Consider the following 23,770-nt stretch of genomic DNA (forward strand, 5'->3'; position numbering starts at 1 on the left):
TTTGTTGAAGATTTCAAATGACTTTTCATAATCTTAGGTACCATGGGGCCTTATCACGCAGTTACCAATTAATAGCAAATTTCAAACAAATTAATTAAAATTTTGGTCAACGCCTTAATAAAGGTTGCGAACCATTAAATAAAGAAAACGCCCAATGGAAATCAAATAAAAGACAATGGAACAAAATGAAAGACAATGGCACAGGAATGATCAAAGTGCATTGTTTATTTACATAATAATAAAAAACCATACAAATCAAGCAGAGGGCACCGCTTTAGGTATTAAACTGTTTTGTTTGGTAAATCCATTGCATATTCATGCTATAAGCTATCATATATAGAACTGAAATTCAAAATGCCAAAGCTATCCATTGACGTCCTCGTGTTAAATATTCTTACTTAAATTTTCTATTTTATTGCTGTTTCAGGTCTGGCTAATCATTTTGAAATTGAACTTTGTGTTGTTCTACGTCACTAGAAATTACTTACAAGAAGAGGTGGCCCAAGGGCATCAACTTTAACGTAAGTGATTCTGCTCTCAATGGAATGGGAACGCCTCTAAGCCAAGGTCTGCGGTTGGTCTGTAGTTGAACAACGTGATCATGAAACGAGGTGCGAACTCTACCATTACTACTCACAAAAGAATTTTTCAACTACAATTTCGTATACAATATAGTATGTAGTTGATTTCTTATCTTATTCTAGTAATTAATGTTCGTGTTTATTTGCAAGAAACCTTTCTCTTAAATTAAAGTTTTTACTTTTCAAGATTTTTCACCGACTGAAATAGATTTAAGTCCCTTTCATTATAGCTCTTGCAATTTTTTAAGTTCTTGTGAATTTTCACTAAAAGGTGATTTCGCCAAATAAAGTTCTAGATATAAGAAATCAACATCATAAATGATTATATTAACTTCTCATTTCCTATGTAACTTGTAAAACGAATTTTCATTGGTTCACAAATTTCCGTACATTTTGCTAATGTCGGAGGTACATGTATATAACGTGACGTTACAATACATCGTTTCTCTATCTGTAAAATGCCACATAGAATGTCCTATTACAATTACTCAGTAAATGATTATCATTTGTAAACCACACATGATTAGAGCTGGATAGCTAGTTTCTTTGGTTAGATATCAAATAGATTCGTTATCCAGTCTCAATGAAGTGTGTTCGGGGATTTACATGTATCCCGGGTTGTACCCCCTCGGTCTTTATTGGTATTATCCCCTAGTATATTTTGGATCCTGGTTTGAAATATACATCATGGTTATGAGAAAATCTTCTAACAAAGTGATAGATTATCTATTTATTTGATTTCATCTATGTTGTACCTCTATGGCTGGTAACGTCACACATGAGTGAAACAACAACAAAAAACCAAACAAACAAACAACCAAAATGCCTGTAGAATTATAGTTGTGCTATTGAAATCATAGAGAGTTAACTATATCGATGAGAATTTCTTCTTGTTTTCTTTGATCGCTGTACATGTAGCTGAACGGTTAAAACGCTCGCTTCACAACCGGGAGGCGCAGTGCCGTGTCACTAAGATGTTACTATAGTGACTGTTCCTTCGTCAAGCGCCCGGCATTAGAGGTGAAAGTCACGGGTCTTTCGAATCGGAGGTCCCGTGACACGGTAGTCGTTGACACGTTAAATACATATAACTCTTGTTGTCAACGTAAAGTACACCCATCCTCGCTAGGTGAGAGTGAAGCTCCACGGTTTTTCTCTTTAAACACTGTGGAGTATCACCCTCGGCTAGCGATGATGTGTACACCATGCATAGGACAAAATTTGTGGCACTTCATCTAAAGCTGGTGACGTCTCTACAAAATGGAAAAATTCCTCAATGTGACATAGAACAACAAAATCAACTTGTCTGATAACGAGGGAACTACTGCACAATGGCTAAATCACAATACACCTTTCTATTTATGTTATGAAAGATGGATTCTATTATGCCGCGGTAGCTCTGTGGTAGAGCGTTCACTTTGTAACCGGAGGTCGTGAGTTTGAGTCCCACTCGTGCCATGGACTCGTCAAACCTAAGACGTTAAAATAGGTAGTGATTGCTCCTTCGCCAAATGCCCAGCATTTAGAAGTGAGAATCCCTGGTCTTTCGGATATGACCTTAAAAACGGAGGTTCCGTGTCGCGGCAGGCGATGGCACGATAAAAAAAAGCCTCACTGCTACGGCCCTGGGCGTTAAGCATAGGTCTAAATTTGTGGTACTTCACCTACAGCTGGTGACGTCTCAATATGAGTGAAAAATCCTCAATCTTTACCATGCCACACCTGCTGTGACACGGGGCCTCGGGTTTTGCGGTCTCATCCAAAGGACCGCCCCATTTAGTCGCCTCTAATGACAAGCAAGGTGTACTGAGGACTTCTTCTAACATGGATCGCCGCGGGATATGGTATGAAAGAACTATCAACGTTTACAAAATGTAACAATAGGGGTAAACCTAAGCAGCATTTTGAATGTCAATGAAGTTTTAATATATAATTAACTTTCGGTCATTTAGAAATAAACAAGTCAGAAGTTTGCACGATCAAACTTTCGTTTCATCATATCCTCAAGGTGTGTTTAAGACATCTTTAAGGATTGCTTAATGAATCTTTGGGGGGGGGGGGGGGGGGGTGTTTAACGGTGTTTAAGAAATTTTTAAGGTGTACTCAAGAGGTGTTTAAGAAAACTTTAAGGGATGTTTAAGGAATCTTTAAGAGGTGTTTAAGGAATATTTAAGAAGTGTTTAAGGAATCTTTAAGATGTGCTTAAGACACCCTAAAGGTATGTTTTAGAAATCTATAAGGTGTGCTTAAGGGGTGTTTAATGAAACTTTAAGTGGTGTTTCAGGAATCTTTAAGGTGTGTTTAAGGAATTCTTAGCGTGTGTTTAAGGAAACTTTAAGGGATGATTAAGGAATCTTGTAGGGTGTTTAAGGAGTCTTGAAGAGGTGTATTTGAAGACAATAGCAGTCTATATAAGAGATTGATTGATAGATAGTATCTTGTTTAACGTCCCTCACGAGAATTGTTCACTTATATGCAGACTATTTACCGTAAGAGAATAGAATATTTATCACTAAGATTTTTAAAAGTAATCCTTTGAATAAACAGTTATTGGATGTAAATGAAAGAACCATGAGAGATATTGGTGTCTTCTAACTTCGCTACAGTTCTGAAATTTTAATTTCTAAAGGTGTAAAGTGTAACCCTGATAAACAGCATGATTGTGCTGTCCAAACATTATAAATAACGTTGCACACAAAAGCATTGCTTTTGGAAATAAAGAATATTTATGTTGAAATGCATTATTTCCTCTGAATGTTTATTTCTAACCAAATGATAAAACTGATCACATATATCGTATAATTATCTATAGGGTTTTAATTTAAAGTGTACATACGCTCGTTCGCTCTCCTGTACAATAAGTACGAATTACTCATCGCTATGAAATTGGTCTGTTAGTGTGTTCAATTTATACTTATGCACTAGCATATTTCATTGTTTAAGTTAGCATATACGTTTTAATTTAGAAACAACTACTTAACGGGGCAAAAAAACTTCCTGATACTATTTTTAGCTTACTTTGTGACGGTGGGACAATGACAGGGAGCCATCTCTCGTAGGTCCCGGAGTGGCGCGCGATTGTGACGTCAGCGAAACACAAAATAGCCAGGAAAAATGTATATATATGTCTTTCCCTTATTTGCATTCTGAACACGATAATAAATCTAATATGTGACGTCACATTGGCATCATAATAATTCAAGTGTGAAATAAGGCAAAAAAATGTTTAAAAACACAAAGAGAATCTTAGTGTTGTTTTAACGTTAAGGATCTACAGCCGTGAATAGTATACTACTGATGGTTGTATAACTGTGATATATATATTTTTTTTATTGTGATATACAAACAATAATATTAAACTGTTTTAACAATGGATTTCAAGAAAGGGATCGGATTACGTTTCGTCTTGATCGTTGTTACAGTGATTGGTTTAACAGGTAAGTAAGCGATATGAATAGTATCCAGATGTAGGTTTCATGCCCCGAAGTGACAATTACAGTCCGTTAATTATTATTTACACGTGTGTATAACTTGTTCGCATTAATACATGTGCACGCGGTGTTTTTTGATAACTGCGTTGATAACCAATGAAATTCTACAAAATTTCTAAGGGATATTTACATGTGTTGTTTTTCAGTTACCGGAGGGAGTTGTATTAATGAAACTTGAAATATACATGTATACAACAATATGATCTTTGGTATAATCCGAATTTTCAGTTGTCACTTTATAGAGAGTGTGGTATAAAAGGTCTAAAGTCTCCATGTATGAAATGTCTGTTCACATTTTTATATACTGTTACTCACACACATTTATAACAGCAATTGTGAATTCGAATTTCTTGAACACAATTCCACTCCTCTTTTTATCATATTGCTGCTTTTAAAACATATTTTTTGATTGGTTAGCTTTGTGTTTTAATTATTCCATCTTTTAAAAGAAAAAATATATTCAATTTAGTCTAAAACACCTTTCTGGTAGAGATTGAGTATTTCCGGACAAATCTCGTGTGAGGTCAATATTGTGTGACGAATCTATAGTATGAGTCGGGCCCCGGGCTGTTTACGGAAGTTTGCTAAAATAAAGGCCATTATACATGTATAACACGATTCGATTCTTTCACAGCGTGTCTATCATTCATAGTAGAAAACTCTATTGTTCCAGAAATCACTTACTTCAGCATTGCATCTACTTTCTACTTTGCCTATTGGTAGCGAGTGGTGTGTTTATTTCACATATAATTAATGAGCATCATGCTGTAATTATTCATTAATATGATTTATGGCATATCCTGTCTGGGGATTTCACGTCAACGCATTTCATCAAATCGTCAAACCCAACCTTGGATTGGTCAATTATATAGACCCTTTGTTTATTGTCATTTTTTTGGTGGTAACCACAAACTTAAAATGAATGATTTGTCTTTTTTTTTTAAATAAAAAAAGCCTTTAGTGTATATAGGATTGCCTAAACATTGTTTCATGTTTATCTAAATTCCGTAAACGCCGAGATGATGAATTAATCCATCACTGTGATGGCGGCAGGGATTAGGGTGGGGTGGGGGTTCAACATTATCATTGATAACCACCATACTGTACTGAGAGAAAATGTATGACGAACACTAATAATATTCACCTCAAGTACGCTTTCGATGTTTATTTCATTAATTGAATTAATAAAATTCAAGATATCGTATCAGTATTCAAATATTCTGCAACTTCGTGAACATCTCTTAAAAACATGTCAAAGAGTCGAAGCTTGGTGCCTTTAATATAGGAAATGATTACGATTCTAAAACGTGTAGTGAATTATTTAACAGCCGGATCTTCCTTTAAAGGGGCATAGGTCGGGGCGTTTCATGGATTGTTGTCCAAACTTGACGAAGTTTGCAATGAAATTCAATCTTCATGTCATTCTTGACAGCGGGAAAAGAGAAGATGGGATCACCCTGTTCGTCATTCCTGTAGATTGTTGTGTAATAAATCAGAAACGTAAATATTCCAATTTTGTCGAAAAGGAAAAAAACAAACATATCTGTTTGCTTGAACAGAAGGAGAAAGCTCCCCGTCTCCTCTGTCAACTGACTTTCATATAAAATCTATTTCTAATACAGAAGATCTAAACAGAGTTCTAAAACGGTCTGTTTAATTTCCACAAGGTGATTTGATCCCTAATTGAACAACAATGTTCATTAATTCAGCGATGCATTACTTTGGATCTATGGTTTATTCGTGGGAACCAATTTTCGTTCATTTCTTAGAATTTACGAATTTGTTGGTCCATAATCTTGTAAATATGGTTTCTGCACATTATCATGAATTGTGTAGTATTTCCTCGAGGTTTTTAAATTGACGAAAATCCAGCCTCACGAAATAACTTTCAAAATATTAATTTACATTGTACATGTATATGATTTGATATAACAATCTGGTTTGGATTTTGTTATATTTACACATTAATTGTCTTGTATAAATACTGTCACAAATTTTTCACCTGACTTAAAGACATCAGAGGCAACGTGCGATTCTCTGGATTTGCTCGCAATAAGCATTTTGGTATATAATAATATAATGCTTTTCCCATGTTTTTACCTTCGATATCTTTACCAATTAAATTATAAGCAGTTTCTAATGAATGTGAACAACGTGCGTATGAACCTGGATAAATACAGTACAACTATTTTAACGACTGTGAACATTACGACAAAAATACATGAGGGTATGAAGAGCAACGCTTCACGCCCGCATATTTTTCATGAAGCGCTAACGCTCTTCATGAAATATGCTGGCTTAAAGCATCGCAGTTCATGCCCTTTTGCATTTTCAAAAATGAAATTCATTTCTTAAATGAACATCTTAATATATCGGCAATTTTCTATTAAAACATCTTTACGGTACGAATGAGTATGGGTTTCGTTTCTTGCGCATTAATATTACTGAATAGCTCAAATTTATGTATATGTTTGTATTCAAGTATATATGAAAACAGCATTTACTATATTTTAGAAGACCAGATGACTGTGTTGTATTATTGTCATTTCAAAATGGCTGAAATATTGCCAAAACGGCGTAAAACCATAATCAATCAATCAAACTTTCGCTGCTTTCTAAAGTAAACAAAAAATGTTTTTGAGTAATCTGATAACAAAAATAATTTAGATTCCCGAAAAATTCAAATGATATGGACGATAAGAAACCTTATATTAGGCATGCATGTCTTAAATTAGCAACAATTTTGATTTATTTCCTTCAATATACATGTATTTAAATAAGCTATCTTCATGAAACGCCTATCATTTTATCGCATTACAAATCGTTGTATTGTTACGTAAGTGACTGCGGTGATGGAGTCATATTGCTATTTTGATCCCAATCCTGTTTCATGCTATATTTTATTTTTTGTCTTGAAATTTGCATATTCACTAATTTTTTTCGTGATGATCAATTTTTTTTTGTGGGTAGTTTTGTGGTTTAATAACTTTTGTCATTTTTTCTATAATTTTGTTGGTTGGTTGTGTGCGACACACAACCAACAAAATCATAGAAAAAATGACAAAAGTTATTAAACCACAAAGACGTCATTGGATAAAATTGGATAAAATGTAACAATTTGAGGCCTACATTTGAGGTTTTGATTGGGTTATCTAGCAAGTTATTTTTCTTTATAGTATATGTACCTACATTGGCACGTAAAACAAAACGATCACCACTACGGCCCTGACCTGACCACAGAGCATAGGTCTAAATTTGTGGTAACTTTACCTTCAGCAGTACCTGAAGAACTGTAGCTCTATGGGAAAATATTGCACCATATCAAATCTCTGATCTGTCCCAATATTTTCTCAGAGAGCTGCAGTTCTGCAGTTACTTCATCAGGTGACGTCTCAAGATGAGTGAACAATTTTCGAGAGGACGATATTAAACAACCACTATATTGTAACATAGCCGTTTAAATCTTAGTCATAGACAGAGTAAATATTAAATATTAAATTCACGAAAATTGGGACTCCATGCTAGTAAAAAATATTAATATAAGAATATTCGTATTCGAAGTGTTGCCAATAGTGTTACTGTTTGTTTTGTGTAAATTTAATCCTGTCTTGACAATAATTTTTAAGCATCATTTTTATAAACTGAGATATCCGGAGTGGGGTGGTGGGTGGTGGGTGGGGGGTGGTCTACATACACGTGTGATGGACTGTTTAGTATCGAACGTCGTATGTCTATCGGTCAATATTAACACTTAATACATAGGTAAAGAAACATCCGATTTATGTCATTGTTATACAGTATCTTGTTTGTACTATTAAAAAAAACTTACTTTAGTAGCACGCGACAAATTAGTCTGTGATTGGTGAATACAGTTGAGGATAATTGTAGTGATATTAATTGTTTTTAAAAGATATTACAGTACTATTTTTTTGGTTGTAAATTTCAAATTTTCTTAATTTGTAGAATTCGTGACCATAAAACTCCATATGAATTTTCTTTTGATCAGTAGATGTTTGGAATGAGGCATTTTGATAAACAAGATGGAGTTGGCGTGTTCAGAAGTTTTTACAAGTTCTTTAGATAGCGGTTCAAACTCGAACTTTTGGAAGCTAATCTCTCATCAAAGTTGTAAAAGAATTTGATTGTCTAAACATTTCATATCTACTGAAATTTGGCCACAACTGTGTTTTATAGAATTATAGCGCTATTTTATTTTACTATTTTATTTACAAATAAGGTGACCTGCGACTTTTAGCAATATTTAGCAATAGCTCATGGAAAGTACGACGAACAACCAATCTGATTCTAATACATAAATCTAAATTTGACTTATTTTCATCCATTGTGACTACAGAATAATCTTCACTGCACATTTCACTCAACCTATGTCATCTAAAGACTTGGATTTAAGGCTACTGTACTGTACGTGAAATTTCAGAATTCCACAAAACTTCTTTTAGAAAATTATGTAATATTGTACTTACAATCACTTTATTCGGTTGCGAGTCCTCCCCATCATGAAAATCTATACCATCCTACATAGGTGGTACTTACTGTTAATCAGACTTGTTTATTTAGTATACTAATCAAACATGTTTTTATTTATTTCCAGAAAATGCATCAGCGCAACAAAGGACCGCAGGTACTTTTTTTCATAATTATATTCAACATTTATTAATTATATTCAATATCTAAGATCTTTGGGAGTTTTTTCTTTCAGAAGAATCATGGAAGCAAAGAATTTAAATAACGTTTTAAAAAATTCTTATGAATGGAAAGTGAAGAAAATGTTTTGAAATCGAATAAACTAAACAATAAATACATATATAGTGAAAGACGGTTACAGCAAAAAACACTTAGAATGAATTCACACTTACAGTAAAACACTAAAATAATTTTAGCAATTTAGCAATTTTAGCAATTTTAGCAAGTAAAATACAGTAAAACAGTGAACACACTTATAATGAATTCACACTTACAGTAAAACATGGTTATAACAAACATACTTCTAATAAATTCACGCTTACAGTAAAACACAGTTACAGCGAACACACTTATAATGAATTCACACTTACAGTAAAACACAGTTACAGCGAACACGCTTATAATGAATTCACACTTACAGTAAAACATGGTTACAACGAACACACTTATAATGAATTCACGCTTACAGCGAAGTAATTTTCATTCCCTATAGTATTAAAACACATTATGAATTCATTGAATATAAAATGTTTAAAACGAATCAAATTTGTTCGTCCCAAGCATGTTTTACTGTAGTTTATTGACCGTAAATATGCATTTTGGGCTGAAGATAACAAGAGGTAAATACCCCCTACCCCCCCCCCCCCGGGAAGAGGCGGTCACTGAGGTAACGTGGTAGGCAAAGAATTTTAAAAGGACAAGAAATGTATTATTGACATTTTATGTTTATTAGTGGTTCGAAAGGAAATGCTATTACGATTTGTTATTTATCCTTAAAAGTCTAAATATCAAAGACCATACTCTGGGCAGGGGGGGGGGGGGGGGGCATATCACTTAGACAAGCTCTGCACTATGTTTGTCTCACTTGATAAAAAAAGATTGGACAAAAATGAAAATATCAGACCAACATGAAAATTGAGCATGTCTTCATGTTATGTCATCTCGGAACCAGGGCCTGAAAGCAAACAGATCAATTATAAAACATAAGACACGTTCTCAGGATCTACTAGTGCATCATGAATTGTCCTTTATTTTATCTATAAAGCTGGTTTTTGGTAACAAATTTTGCACTCACTTTTGATGACGAATTTCACAGATAGTACATTCATTAGCACATTTTGGTGACGTCATTTACAGAATGTAAGAATTCCGGTGGAGCGTACGCCTGGCTAAGTTGTTTGATCGCCAAAGCCAACAAAAATCTGTGTAATCCATCGGGGTGTGCACGATATGCTGGAACGGAATTCGAGAAAGATTTAACTTGCACGTAAGTGTCACATTCTATTTCTTCTTTACTGCATCAATCATCATCGACAAGGTCGAAAGAATGTTTCATAATACACATGGCTAGTTGTGCAACGAAACGAATTCATTATTGATAATTTCCTTTGATTCAATTTCTGTTTATTAAAGTTATTGCAAACAGCAGAAAATAAATCATGGTACATGTAATGATGTTTGTGCTAGAAATTAAAATCTACCGACGTCGTAGAACAAAAGCAGCACTTATAGGGGATACTGAGGTGTTGTATTCGATTACAGATTTCAGAAACAGCGGTGTGGCGGTTGTGTTCCGCAGTACAAACTGAACGCGACGGAAGTGACCTGTAACGCCCTGCAGCAGACAGGATATGGTAAGCGTGGAATCATCAAAACACTGTAAAAACGTCACTTATTTTCTCGGGGTCAACATTTTGCAGCGTGGGTCAATATTAGGACCTGTCTGTCATTAATTTGTTTGATGAAGAGATAGTACTGTATGGTTTTTGGTTTTGTAGATTATCTATGAATATCTTAATAGCTCACAAAAACAGCGAACGTTAGACATCAGTGAAAATTAATGATTTTACAATTCTTATTCCTTAACGAACGGCGTTCTCTATATTGTGCATTTCCTTTTTAAAAAAAAAAACAAACGAGAGGTTGAATAGCATAGCGTAAAATGTTAAAAAAATTAGTTTACTTGATTTTTTTAATAGAAATCTGATAATGCATTTGTTGTACTAATGAAGGCCAGTATGCAAACTATAATATTAGACGACTTTCATGGAAATGAAATCATTGCACCGCATAAACAATAATATGGAAATTATTAATATTATTGGTATATAAATGTGTTCATAATTAAGGAACTTGAAAGCTCGGGAGTAAAACAATGATGTATAGTGATGTGCCAGAACAAAGGTTTATTACCGACAGTGTCCGTTTTACAACCATCAGCCAATGAGAGAGGAATTGATATAAGTGTCAATGTACTTGTTTTCCGATCTCAACAATTCACATGATATATATATATATATATATATATATATATATATATATATATATATATATATATATACAGCAATGTTCTTGTTTTAGAAATAAATACAGTTTAGAATAACTATCAAATAAATACAGTTTAGAATAACTATTGACCTGTCAAATTTCAAGTGAAATTCAAGTCAGAATCAAAATACAATTCAGGACAGCAATTGATTAGGGTTATTCTGTAAAAGGAATCCTATCGTTTACTACTGTATAATTCCAATGTTATTTATTACAATTGTTTTGATTGGACAAAAATAAAGCTGAACAAGAGTTTATACATCAATAAACCCGAAAACGCGATGTATTCATACACGCCTGAAAACAACTAACATAGTGAGGGGAAACTATTTAAATTTTTGCAATTGTTAATAAAGTGAATGAATTGGAATTATAAGAATCAAACATTCTTTTTGAAGAATTTATCGATGTGTAAACTCCGGACATTTTACTCACAAACTTAACATAAAAGTGCTTCGCACTTTTATTCAGTTTGTGAGTAAAATGTCCGGAGTTTACACATCGATAAATTCTTCAAAAAGAATGTTTAATCCTATAATTATTTAACATTCATTCACCGGAATATTATACCACAACCACAAAAAAAAAAAATTTCACTTCGTAAACTTTAGATTAAGATGTAACTTTTCCCTTGCAGAATGTCCACCAGGCGTGAGAATGGAAGTATGTAACTTGGACGCATGCGTAGCCACTGTATGTCGGCCATATCTAACAGCTCCTTGTCGGTACGTAAAGGTCCTTGTATTTCCCCCAACAATTAATAACCTGTACATTGAAAGGCTCTTACAAGTATAAGTCATGAAGATAACGTTTTTATGTGGTTTTCTTCTTTTAAAGAAACAATTTCTGTGGTGGATGTTTTGCTGAATATGACGTAGATGGACAATGGCGGAGATGCCCAATAGAAGGTAAAAATAAAACCACGTGTATTTGCAGTGATAGTCACCAGGTGTCGCTTTTTGGCCCATATACTCAAGACACTACACATACTCATATCAGAACTATAAACGTTCAGACACTGGGTCTTCTCTCTGTTTTATAAAGATTGTTAATTAGGTTTTATTATTTCTATCTGCGGTTCTTTTTTCCTCGTTTTATTTTCAACAACCTGTCAAATACGACGTCAATTTCTTTCCAATCTACTTTGGATTTGTATACAAAATCTTGCGAAATCACAATTATTTATGGTAGTTCAATTTTCGTGGATTTCATTGGGACACTAACATTTTATTCTCCTCAGTGAGAATGGGGCACATTGCAGAAACTGTTTGAAGGCTACCGGCTTCATTATTATATATCACGTTTTTATGTACTGTTTATATCTTGTATGTGTGCAGTGCTGATGAACCTAATGGCTCAAAGTTGAATCTATGATTTAAAAAAGCATATTAAGTCTATAAGTATTATCATTTGAAGAATTTTGCCAAATCACGCATCTATGAATTTTCTTCTCACAAATTAAGACTTTTAACGAAAATTAGCATCCACGAAAATAAATGATTCACGATGTCGTTTGTATCTCTGCAGTTTTTTCCATCCAACCTGATAACCCGGTAATCCCGGGCCAAACATTGGACGGGTTCTCAGACGTAGCTTTCGCCTCTACTTCCGCCGGATCTGTCGCAGTTCCTCAAACACCAATCAGAAGCAAAGCAATAGCCAAACAGCCAATCAGAGCCAGCACCTGTCCCAATGGAGAGCTCCCGTGGGACTGCCCTGCAGACGTCTGTACAAACGCATACTGTTCTGCATACCCACAGGCTAAATGCAGGTGAGTTAATATCATAATCTCTCAAACTCGTAATCATTTGCCATCATATTTTTAGTTACAAAATTAAAGGAAATCAACCTTGTGATAATGGCTAATTTTGTTCTTGTTGATTAGTGTGAAAATTTCAAGGAAAATATCGGTAGTTATTTTTTATGCCTTAAATTCTTTCTGGATTTGGTTTCAATTTCGACATTTTCTTTGAAAAAAAATCCAAACAAAGCATACTATTTGTAGGATCAATAACTGCGGAGGATGCTCACCAGAATTTACAACCGGCATTTACGTCATACAGGACTGTAACTCTAGAGGTAATCCGAATGAGACATTACATTCATTAAATGTTCTATATATCTCTATATGATTGAATTCTATAAATAGTATCATTCGAGGAGCTGGGAGTTCGCGGTACATATGAAATGCACGTTGAATGTATAGTACATTGTATTGTCTGTTTTCCAGAATGTCCTAAGAACACCTTAGAGATGGTGTGTAAAGACGATCCTTGTAAATATTCAACCTGTAAAAAGTATGAAGATAAAAACCCGGTTTGCAGGTAAGCTAATGGAGATTTCTTTTCCCTTCAAATGGTTAATACCTGCTATGGGTAGTCTTATTTTCAGTGAACTTTCATTTTTGTTAATTTCGTTGAGCAATAATTTTGCGTGTAACCACTTCAATAGAAATACATATATGTAATCCAATTTAAGGAGGTGTACTACACCAGAGAAATTTGATGTAGATGAAAAGTGGAGGATATGTACAAAAATATTTTGAAGTTGAAAATTTTCAAATTTACTTTATTTTGTCAAAAAATACAGTTTTAGTAGAAGGTAATCTGAAAAAAAATTAAAACCCCTGCTGGATTCGAACCTGCGACCTACAGGTCAGCAGTCGGTATTATAACCTACTGAGCTATTCGGCTAGGTATCTAACTGGAAAAGGAAAAGTCAAATATTGCTGATATCGATTTTTGCATCCATGTTTTTAAAGGAAGTCAGCCATTATGACGATGTAGAGTACTACCTTAAATCTTTATGTAGTGTTGAAATAAAAACAGGAGTTTAGGAAACGTTTAAAATTAGCAAAATCAAAGCCGTATATGTATTGTAGCATAATGTGAAATAATAAAGTAATCAATCCATAGTATGTCGAACCCTTTAGCGCCTTCGGCAGAATGGGGCCGGGCTTACGTTGATTAATCAAAGGAATTGCTAATAATATTGGTATACATGTATTTATTTCATTAGCATTACCGAGAACGAGAAAAACGGTAAATTGTTGAAAACTCGTTTTCGCTTAACCACCAGTTAATGTTGTACGCTAAATATGTATTATTTGTGTTCACAAGGAAAATCCACACCAGGTGCATATTACCTGTATGTGTATTGTGATAATGAATAGGTCTCTGTGATAAGGCACTAATTAGTCCTCCATTAATGAACACGTGCGTCTGCTACCATCAACACGCAAGTTACTTACGAAATACGAGGAGAAATAGATTAATTAGATTGAACTTAAAACGTCAAGTTGTCAGGAGAGGTCACGGTGTAATGTATAGAATTAATGTTTGTTTGTGGTGCTGAATATATTAAACGTCTTTGGTATGCATCCACAATTAAATCTAAAACTTAAAAGTACAATTGCGATGACCCTCTGGTTATCAGTGCGTGCATCATCTCGTGTTGGTAGCCTTCGCTTTTAAATTGTAGTTCATAGTCTCTTTGAATTAGCCATATTGGTATAGATATTTTAAAACATATCATTGACCAGTCCTTAGAACACTATAACATATCATTGACCAGTGCTTAGACCACTATAACATATCATTGACCAGTCCTTAGACCACTATAACATATCATTGACCAGTGCTTAGACCACTATAACATATCAATGACCAGTGCCTAGACCACTGTAACGTTTGAGTTGGTTGGTTATATTTTGTTTAACTTTTAACTCATATGGTGACGTCACCATTTCCGGTGAAGGGCTGCAAACTTTAGGCGTTGAAGAGGAAGGAATGTGTATCGTGCCAAACCTGCTGTGACACGGGCCCCACATAAAACTTTCCTTGAACTAATCATGCTCCTACCGGATGTACTTAATATGCATGTTTTGGGGCATGCGCCATACGTAAATAGATGAGAAAATATCAACATCCGGTGTATTTTTAGAAGCGGAAGCACGTGTATGTAAATTTTCAGTAAACATGTCTTGGCGATTTCTACCTTCCCTGAGCTGAGTCTAGTAAGGCTACGTACACGGCGCAAGGTAGAGCTGGAAATGAAAAATTTTCATTATCCACCTCAAGAAGAAAATTCATATATGAAATTAAAAATAGAAGAATGTATGCTCAGTGGGGGCGCTAGGTGCCAAACGAATGAAAGAATCATTTTAACCTTACAGCAAATTTTGATTTCCTTGTTACGGAATCTGATGTCTCAATATACAGGCCATTGGCAAAATAATCTCTTCAGGATTATAATTTTCCCCCTCTTCAGTCAAGAGCTTGTAGTCTTTGTACAAAATATTGTATGGAGAGGGCTGGATAAAACACCCTTAGCTTAGCACATCAGATGATTTTTAAATTTTGATATACATGTAAATGAAAGCAAGTGGACAATAAACATTGTTGACTGTGGTGTAGGGGCAATAAGTAAAACAGTTCAGACAGGCACTGCCCCATCTGCCAGAACAAGTCATTATTGAATCTTGACGAAGATAACTGATGATTTTATTTTATTGTATGGGGGTTTGTATAGAAATGGGAACTAAAATCAAGTGTATTCCTTAAATTGGAAAACTTTAGAGATAAGAATGCACATTTGAATCAAATTCTCTTTGAAATATCATTTCAAAAGCCGAGAAAAATTTAAAAATCTAACGAAAAAATACGTTCAATAATGAAAACAATCAACCGGAAGTAGTATTTTTCTCAAAATTTGCTGTAAGGAAATATGATTTACCCAGAAAATGAGGAAAAAACTCTGAATCGGACTTGCTGCAACTTAATCGTCAGAGGAAATTCAAGCTACTTATAAAAATCGAAGATTCAAATCAAAATATCGTCATAACAATTATTAGTTTAATCACCGAGTTGGGAGTATATCAATCTCTTTAATCACAACCAGTCGAAAATAAAAAAATAAAAAATCATTAAAAATTCATTTCTTGATCAATTTCGATAATTTTTTTCCCCAACGAACCGCTTATTTATATTCTCTCAATTTCTGATCAGTGCGCATGTGCAAAGGGAAAATCCCGTCTGAAAATAGAAATGCGCATACCTGATAGGGTCGTATCAATATACGACCCGCTTCAATGTTGCGACGTCATAGGCCACCTAATTTGCATTAATTATTCATAGTTACAAGGAGCAAGAAAAGTTCTATGTGGGCCCCGGTGTTTCGGTTTCATCCGAAGGACCGCCCCATGATTTAGTCGCTTTTTACGATAAGCAAGGGGTACTGAGGACCTATTCTAACTCTGAATCCCACGGGATTATAACGATAGAAGGACATACATTTAGGTAGTTAGTAACTTACATGTACATGTGAGAATACAATTCATACTATCATAATATATCAAACAGTGCGACATCCTGTAAAATCGGTCTTGTAGTTTGTTTTGTGTCCCGTCCAGAAATTTTCACTCACATTGAGATGTCACCAGCTGTAGGTGAAGTACCACAAATTCAGACCCGTGCTTAGCGCTTACTGCCGTAGCAGTGAGGGTTCTTGATCGTACCAACGTCTGCCACGACAAGGGACTGTTTTAAAGGTCATATATCCGAAATACCCATGAATCTCACTTCTTAATGCTGAGCGTTTGTTGAAGGAGCAATCACTCCCTATGTTTATGTCTGAGCTTTGACACGATCAGAACTCGAACTCACGGCGACCTCCTGGTAACAAACGCGTTAACTCAATCTGATTAAAATCAGATCCTCGATCCGCTCCTAAAACATTTAACATTGTAGTGACTGTTCTGCCGTCAAGAACCCGGAATTAACGTGAATGTCACCGGACTTCCAGTTTTTACACATGTACCTGAACCTTAAAAAGTAGATCCCGTGTCTTGGTAAGCATTGGCGCGATCAGGAACCCGCAATGCTACAATCTTGGGCGTAAAGCATAGGATAAAATGTGTGGCACTTCACCAACAGCTGGTGACTTCTCTATATGATCGACATTTTTTCGAACGTGACGAAAACAACATATGAGATTGATAATTTTTAGATATATAAAAATTGTGTATTTTTTGTTTTAGACCAAGTCGTTGCGGGGGCTGTAGAGCTATGTGGTATGTGGACGGCCGAGAAGTGGACTGCTATAAACAATATGGAGTAGACGTCCGTGAGTATCTGTCTTTGATGTCGCGATTCTTCTGATGAAATATTGCGGGATCACTTTTAGTCACGGTGGTTTTATCATTACGGATTTCGTGGGTGCGGTATACTAGTAGATCAATTTCTAAAGCGTGACAGGCTAATGACAAATAAGTTGATGTTACAGAGGTTATAAACGATCTCGTTTAACGTCAGCATTTCGCAAATTTTATAGTCGTTATATGTGTAACGATCTTGTTTGCCAATACAATCTGTCATTAGGTCGATTGTTGTCTGAATGAGATGTTTATACCAACTGCTAGGTCGCTCTTTTAATACTGATTTTGACTACTAAGCAATAAGTATAAGGAAATAGAATGGTTTGTACTTTGAGACATTGTGCAATTATGATATTGCATGCCTCTGCGTATATCTTATTCTAAAATTTAGTTAAAATGACTGGAATGCAGTTTTGATATACCTGTAAATGACCCTTCTGTGACAGATGTTAATAGGTTAGAAGGGGTTTACACTTGTTGAAGTAGACTTCCCGAAAACAGTTTTATAATACCCCACGGCATAGTTACACGTACATATATACAATTTTTTATCATATTGACTCCATTTAACTTACTTGGGATGTGACACGCAGCTGTCACGTGATCAGACCGACAATGAATCATAGGAATGATTTATACCGATTTTCAATTATTCGTGCGCTATAGGAAAATCTTAATTATGTACAAGTATTAATATCGCGTTGATCTGTCTGGGATAATGAACACTCGGAGGTGAATATTTCGGTCATCATTAAGGACTCTGTAAAAAAAAAAAAAAGCATGTCCCCCACCTCTAGAGTTAAATTCAGATATTCTCTTGTAGGTATTCATGAGTAATTCTTCTAATATGATGTACTTAATTTTAAAACTTTTCTGATTTTTGTCTTTAAGCCTGTCCAAATGGGGAGATGAGACAAAAATGTCCTAAGACCACCTGCAGATTTAAACATTGCCCTGTGGACAGAAGTATCACCTGTGTGTGAGTATTGTGATTGCCTAGTGGGTAGTCTTCTTTTAACAATCAGTATGGCGTCTACTTACGGTATGGCGTCTACTTCCGGTATATGTGCTGTTGTTATACATTTTCTGCTGTTCGCGTACTACATCGTCATATTGAATTACTTTCTTTTAGAACATGCTTGCAAAAATAATTGTCCATTCCTTTTAGATTTAACTGTCTAGCTTAATAGGTTAGTGTGTCGACTGTTAAACTCTAAATCGAAGGTTCGAGTCCAGCAGGTGTGTTTTAAATTACATTACTTTCTACTAAAACTGCATATTTTGACTATATAAAGTCAATTTGAAAAATTTCAATTTCAAAATATTTGTTGTATTCATCTTCCACTTTTCATTTATATCATATTTCTCTGGTGTAGTATTCCTCCTTAAATTAACTCAGTATCCCTAACATTGAAATGATTGTACTTTAAATCAAAGTAAACTAGTAGTACTAGTAGGATAGGTCATTGGTAGAACACAGCGGTATTGCCCTATTGTCAGACATGTAACTTCGCTGGTAAACTATATTTATCCTATATAGTTCTACATACATATATAACACCAGGACTTAATTTGGTAAAGGCGTTCAATGTCAATTTGGCGAAATTGTGAAAGGACGATTGCATAACTCTGAAGGATTTTTAAATTTATATATTTAAAAAAAACCTTGAATTTAGCAAAAGATAGCTCCTTCGCGAATAAATCTTCCTCGCGAATAAACCCTACTCGCAAATAAGCGTCTCAGGCGAATTAACACGAATACTTATGTAAGCTATTGCAGTATATGACAAGGAATATACAACACGTTGATACAATGCTTTTGATAAATATTCTCCTATCATGTTTCATTTTCTAGTATCAACAATTGCGGAGGATGCCATAGGGAGTATCACAAGCTGACAGAGACGGGGAGAACGATTACAGTGGACGAATCTAGATGTCAGGGGTGGTGGAACTTTGTGACCGAACGAAAGAAGAAGAAATTTTCTTCCAAAAAACGACCTTTGCCACGACCAGTCAATGAAATCTCACCAAATGAACTAGACCCTATGGCGAGAAGAAATAACGAACGCACCATAAATTCTGTCGATAAATTCGAAACGAGTCCGAAGAATAATCTGAATTTGGGGTCACAGGCCAAGGCGATTGCCGATGTAGGGGTCCCTCATAAAAGTGCAATGGAATCCTCAATTGTTGAACTTGCACCACCGCCACCACCACAATTACCATTTAATGAACCACCACCACCACCACAGTTGCCATTTACTGAACCACCACCACAATTACCAGTAGAACCGATGAGTGAACGAACACTGGGGGTGCAGCAATTCATGCCGAAACCAAGCTTCCCCGAACTTCCAGCTGATCTTGTTTCTGCTCATATATTGGAAAATCCTTTGATGAATCCCCCAGAAACATTTGTGGAGTACCCAACAAGCAATGGGGATGTTCCACGAAGTGATGTGGCTGTTGATTATCCACAAGAAAGGGGCGTGGCTCCTTTAGTCAGTGAACCGGTTAAAACCGTGCATTCAATGGATCAAAATCTAGAAAATATACAGACGATTGAGAATCCTCTCATGTTTGACCAGCCGTCAGCATCTAGTAATACAAGAAAAACGGAGGTGATTGAAAATCCACTTCTCAATGACAAGTCTCAGCCTCATCCCCAGAAGCAAGACCGAATTAACGTTGAAGTGTTGCACAACCCACTAAGTAATACAAGAAAAACGGAGGTGATTGAAAATCCACTTCTCAATGACAAAAGGTCTCAGCTTCATCCCAAGAAGCAAGACCGAATTAACGTTGAAGTGATACACAACCCACTAACAAATAACCAACGACCTCCGTCCAACATCAACGTCGCTCCCCTTAATACAGATGCGTTACCGTCTGTACCGGCAAGTGACCTATCCGTTCAAATTCTGGACATCCCTCAAGTCAGAGCACAGGAACCGCGGAGACCATTCGACGAAGTCCAAACACCAGTTCCGACACGCGTTATTCAACCAGTCGTCAGGGACAGAATTAATGTAGAATTTATTGACACCCCAACACGAGCATTTCCTCTCAAACGAGGGCGGAACAGAAGAATAAACTCCAAGCGAAAGGGAGCTGACTCATCCAAAATGAACTTCTGGAAGACCGACATGCAGTTGCCTTCGGCTTTCTTCCAATTCATGCTTCAAGGCATGGGTTTTCATGGAATACCTTTAGAGGGCATACAGGTAAAATAAACCCCCATATATGTAAACATAAGATAAAAACAAAGGTGAAGAAATTATCGTACAGTTAAAAATTATATATCAATTTGTTTACTGTAGAATGACTCATTTTCATGGCATAAAATTCTTATGATTTAGAGACATTAGGCATGTTCGTGTAGTTTAGTTTCTATTGGTGGTGAAGGATCTGAATTTGCGAGTAGTATCCATTTCATGAAAACAACGAAATTTAAACATCCACGAAAATTGAATGATTTAATTAATAGCTAAAATTGCAACTCTTTTCCTCTCTGAACAATGAATCTTACACCGATAAACCTTTGATGTGAAATACTAACGACTTCGCATTTGATGTAGTCTTCACGGTTATGTCGCTTTTGCCCGTATGACGTAGTATTAAACTCATATATCACATATTGCCCTATATCGGGCCTTTTTCTATAGCATACAATAGTCAATAATTATGTTCTTTATTTTCAGAAAAAGTAATTTGTCTCCAGTATCAATCGAATATCCTATTTGAAATCCAGCATCCCATTTTGGAACCTTGTGTGGAGTCTACAACAAATCTCTTCCAGAACAAAAAGACAGTTGTAAAGATGGATATTGGGCCAACGAGTTCCTTTATTGATAAAGTTGAAATTCTGTTTAAACTTCTTACTTTCTTAATCTCATTCTTGAATTTCCATGTTCAAAATCTATCAAAGACAAAATATTTTATCGGGTTATTCCTGATGCAATGGAGAAAAATCCGTTCATGTGACGCTTTTTTCCCCCCTTATTTTTTGAGACATGATCTTTTACTGCAATTAGTTAGTGCCAACCACTTAGTGATTCTATGTGCCAAAATATTTAAATCCAAAGTTTCCTGAAAATGCGTGTATTACACAATATATATGCATATATAAACACTGAAGGAAATAAAGAGTGCACCAAGAGCCTGCAATAGATAGCGTTGTACTTTTGTAATTAATATGCACATAAATTAACTGTAGAACTTGTATAGATTTTAGTGTCCCACTCTTATATTTGTTGTTGTTGTACGCCTTAATTGTTATGAATATTCTTGAGATAAAGATTTGATGTGTAGTTATTTATGTATTTGAAATACTATTGCTAGAAATAAATATTGGACTTTCTTCTGACATTTTTATTAGACTTTTGAGCTGGTCGAAGGTATGATTTTACATGTTGGTAATGTATCAAGAGTAATCAATCGACGCCCTCCATTCCTTTACTTCCGGTAGTCCTAATTTTGTCGTCTTCTCGCTCTTCTACTTTGCTATCTTTTAGAAATAGGCCTATTTTGAGATTGATCACTGAACGTTATATTCACCTATCAAATCTTCTCTCTCTCTTTTTTTTTTTTTTTTTTTTTTGGTAGTGACACGTATCCTAGTTTTGTTGCTGAACTTTAAAGTAACTTTTAGCTACGTTTTCGGGATATAAAAAATGACATTTAAGAAGTCGCATATTAGTGGGGTAAAAAGACAATGTTCTACAAACAATTTGCTTTGCGAGGAAAAACCCGACGAGCTGTTAAAAATGACGTTAAATTTTACGTGGTTTTTATCGCTTTTTCGCCTAAATTTGTTCTGTCACCTTTTTCATTTTTTTTCGGCAAAAAGATAACAGAATGCAAAATGTACATGTAGTTGGGCGACCTTTCCTGTTGTCGTAAATAACGAAATAAACAGAAGACAATGACACGAACAAACCATAGTATTTACAAGAGAAGATTCACCCGACAAATGAGAAATACAACTTTGTCTTTGTAAAACTATATCTCTAACAAAATTTATGGGAATCTTTTAAACTCTAATAGGAACTTTATTTGCCTCAGAAGATAAAAAGTATATACTTAATATGATAATCTATATAAATCTGCGAGATTTTGATTTCGTTGTTTTCCCCCTCCTATATTTTCCCACAGGAGTTCGTATAATATTCGTAAAGAGACACAAATCAAAAACCGAAACTGTCTCCAACTATATATCCATGTCCGACACACAGGCAATTGCATCGCTTGGGGGTCGAATTTACTATATAAAGAGTACTCTTTATATAGTAAATTCGACCCCCAAGCGAATTAAGCAATTGCCTGTGGTCCGACATAAAACTTAAGTGCCTGTCTCCAGTAAGTTTCGAACCCATTCCAAGAATTCAAGTACCGATCTCTGCTTGGTACATTGTGCACAATGCCTTTTGACAACCAACGTGTCGTGAGGTGGTGTGAAGCGGCGCAGTTCATACCCTCATGTATTTTTAAAAAATGAAGTTTATTCTTAAAATATCTCTACACGTATCGAAAATAGTTGCACATAGTTAATGAACTGTTAATATTCCTTGCCCTCCTTTATACACCTTATACATGTATTCTGTTTGTTTAATGGTGTAGTTTTAGTGCTAGTTGTTTTCCATATTTCATTTGAATAGGAGGACATCGAACAGCACCTTCGAACATATGATTGCGTTCTACTCAACAATTTTTGACAAATACACGCATTATTTTCCTCACTCTAATTAACATGATTAACATAAGATTCTTCCGCAAAATGTCTATGACCACGATAAAGTAACATGTAAATGAATAATGTATTTTCCATAGCATGCCAGTTTTCAATAGTCTTTGATCTCAATGAGTATTTTTATATAAAAAGTTAAAATTGTAACTTTTAGAAAAATATTCTAGAAGAATCAGGGGACTGTAAATCCTATAAGGTCGATGACGTCGTTCCGAAAAAGCGACCGTCGGAAGATGGCATCAGAGTTAACAATGCAATATTGTAACGTTATTTTCTCAATATCAGCAACAAGTAAATGGTACATGTTATATATGTATGAAACGAGAAAATTATCACCTTTCTACCTTCAAAATATGATCGGTTTTTGAAGCGCGGCCAAGTTTGGCCAATAACGTCCCTTGTTCTTTCTTTTGTTTATTGTATTTTTTAATTCATATATATATATATATATATATATATATATATATATATATATATACATTAATTCCCTATTCCGAGGAAGGGACGGGTTGTCGTACAAATTTTACAGTCAATATTGATAGGCACGACACTACTGACACGTTGTTGGTTTTACAATATTATCTAACTGCATATTGAGGAAAAGCAGAAAGTCATGTATTGAAATTGTGAATTTCGCAACTCATGGGGTCTAATTCTACGCCGGGTCCAACGTAGTCATATAGTGTTCATATAACCTAATATCATGTAAAGTGATATCATTACTTATTGTGTGTATGCAGAACAGAATAATTATTATAGATTT

General features: G+C 35.1%; 1 protein-coding gene across 1 annotated transcript; it reads left to right on the forward strand.

The window, feature by feature from the left end:
* Positions 1-3,829: 3,829 nt before the first annotated feature.
* LOC125662626 (uncharacterized) lies at positions 3,830-21,621 on the forward strand. Its single transcript, XM_048894908.2, has 13 exons — positions 3,830-4,018; positions 8,685-8,714; positions 9,914-10,043; positions 10,319-10,410; positions 11,742-11,829; positions 11,942-12,012; positions 12,632-12,875; positions 13,110-13,183; positions 13,335-13,428; positions 17,142-17,227; positions 18,150-18,237; positions 19,114-20,485; positions 20,963-21,621. The coding sequence occupies exons 1-13, from the start codon at positions 3,952-3,954 to the stop codon at positions 20,969-20,971; spliced, it is 2,445 nt and encodes an 814-aa protein (XP_048750865.2). The 5' UTR covers positions 3,830-3,951; the 3' UTR covers positions 20,972-21,621.
* The last annotated feature ends 2,149 nt before the right edge of the window (positions 21,622-23,770 follow it).

Source organism: Ostrea edulis, chromosome 8, assembly GCF_947568905.1.
Source record: "Ostrea edulis chromosome 8, xbOstEdul1.1, whole genome shotgun sequence".
Taxonomy (NCBI): Eukaryota; Metazoa; Mollusca; class Bivalvia; order Ostreida; family Ostreidae; genus Ostrea; species Ostrea edulis.

Excerpts from the sequence above, each read along its gene's own strand:
- LOC125662626 (XM_048894908.2), top strand. The coding sequence starts at position 3,952 with ATGGATTTCAAGAAAGGGATCGGATTACGTTTCGTCTTGATCGTTGTT. Across the intron at positions 13,184-13,334 it reads ACAGGACTGTAACTCTAGAG|AATGTCCTAAGAACACCTTA; the intron begins GTAATCCGAATG and ends TCTGTTTTCCAG. Across the intron at positions 18,238-19,113 it reads GACAGAAGTATCACCTGTGT|TATCAACAATTGCGGAGGAT; the intron begins GTGAGTATTGTG and ends TTCATTTTCTAG.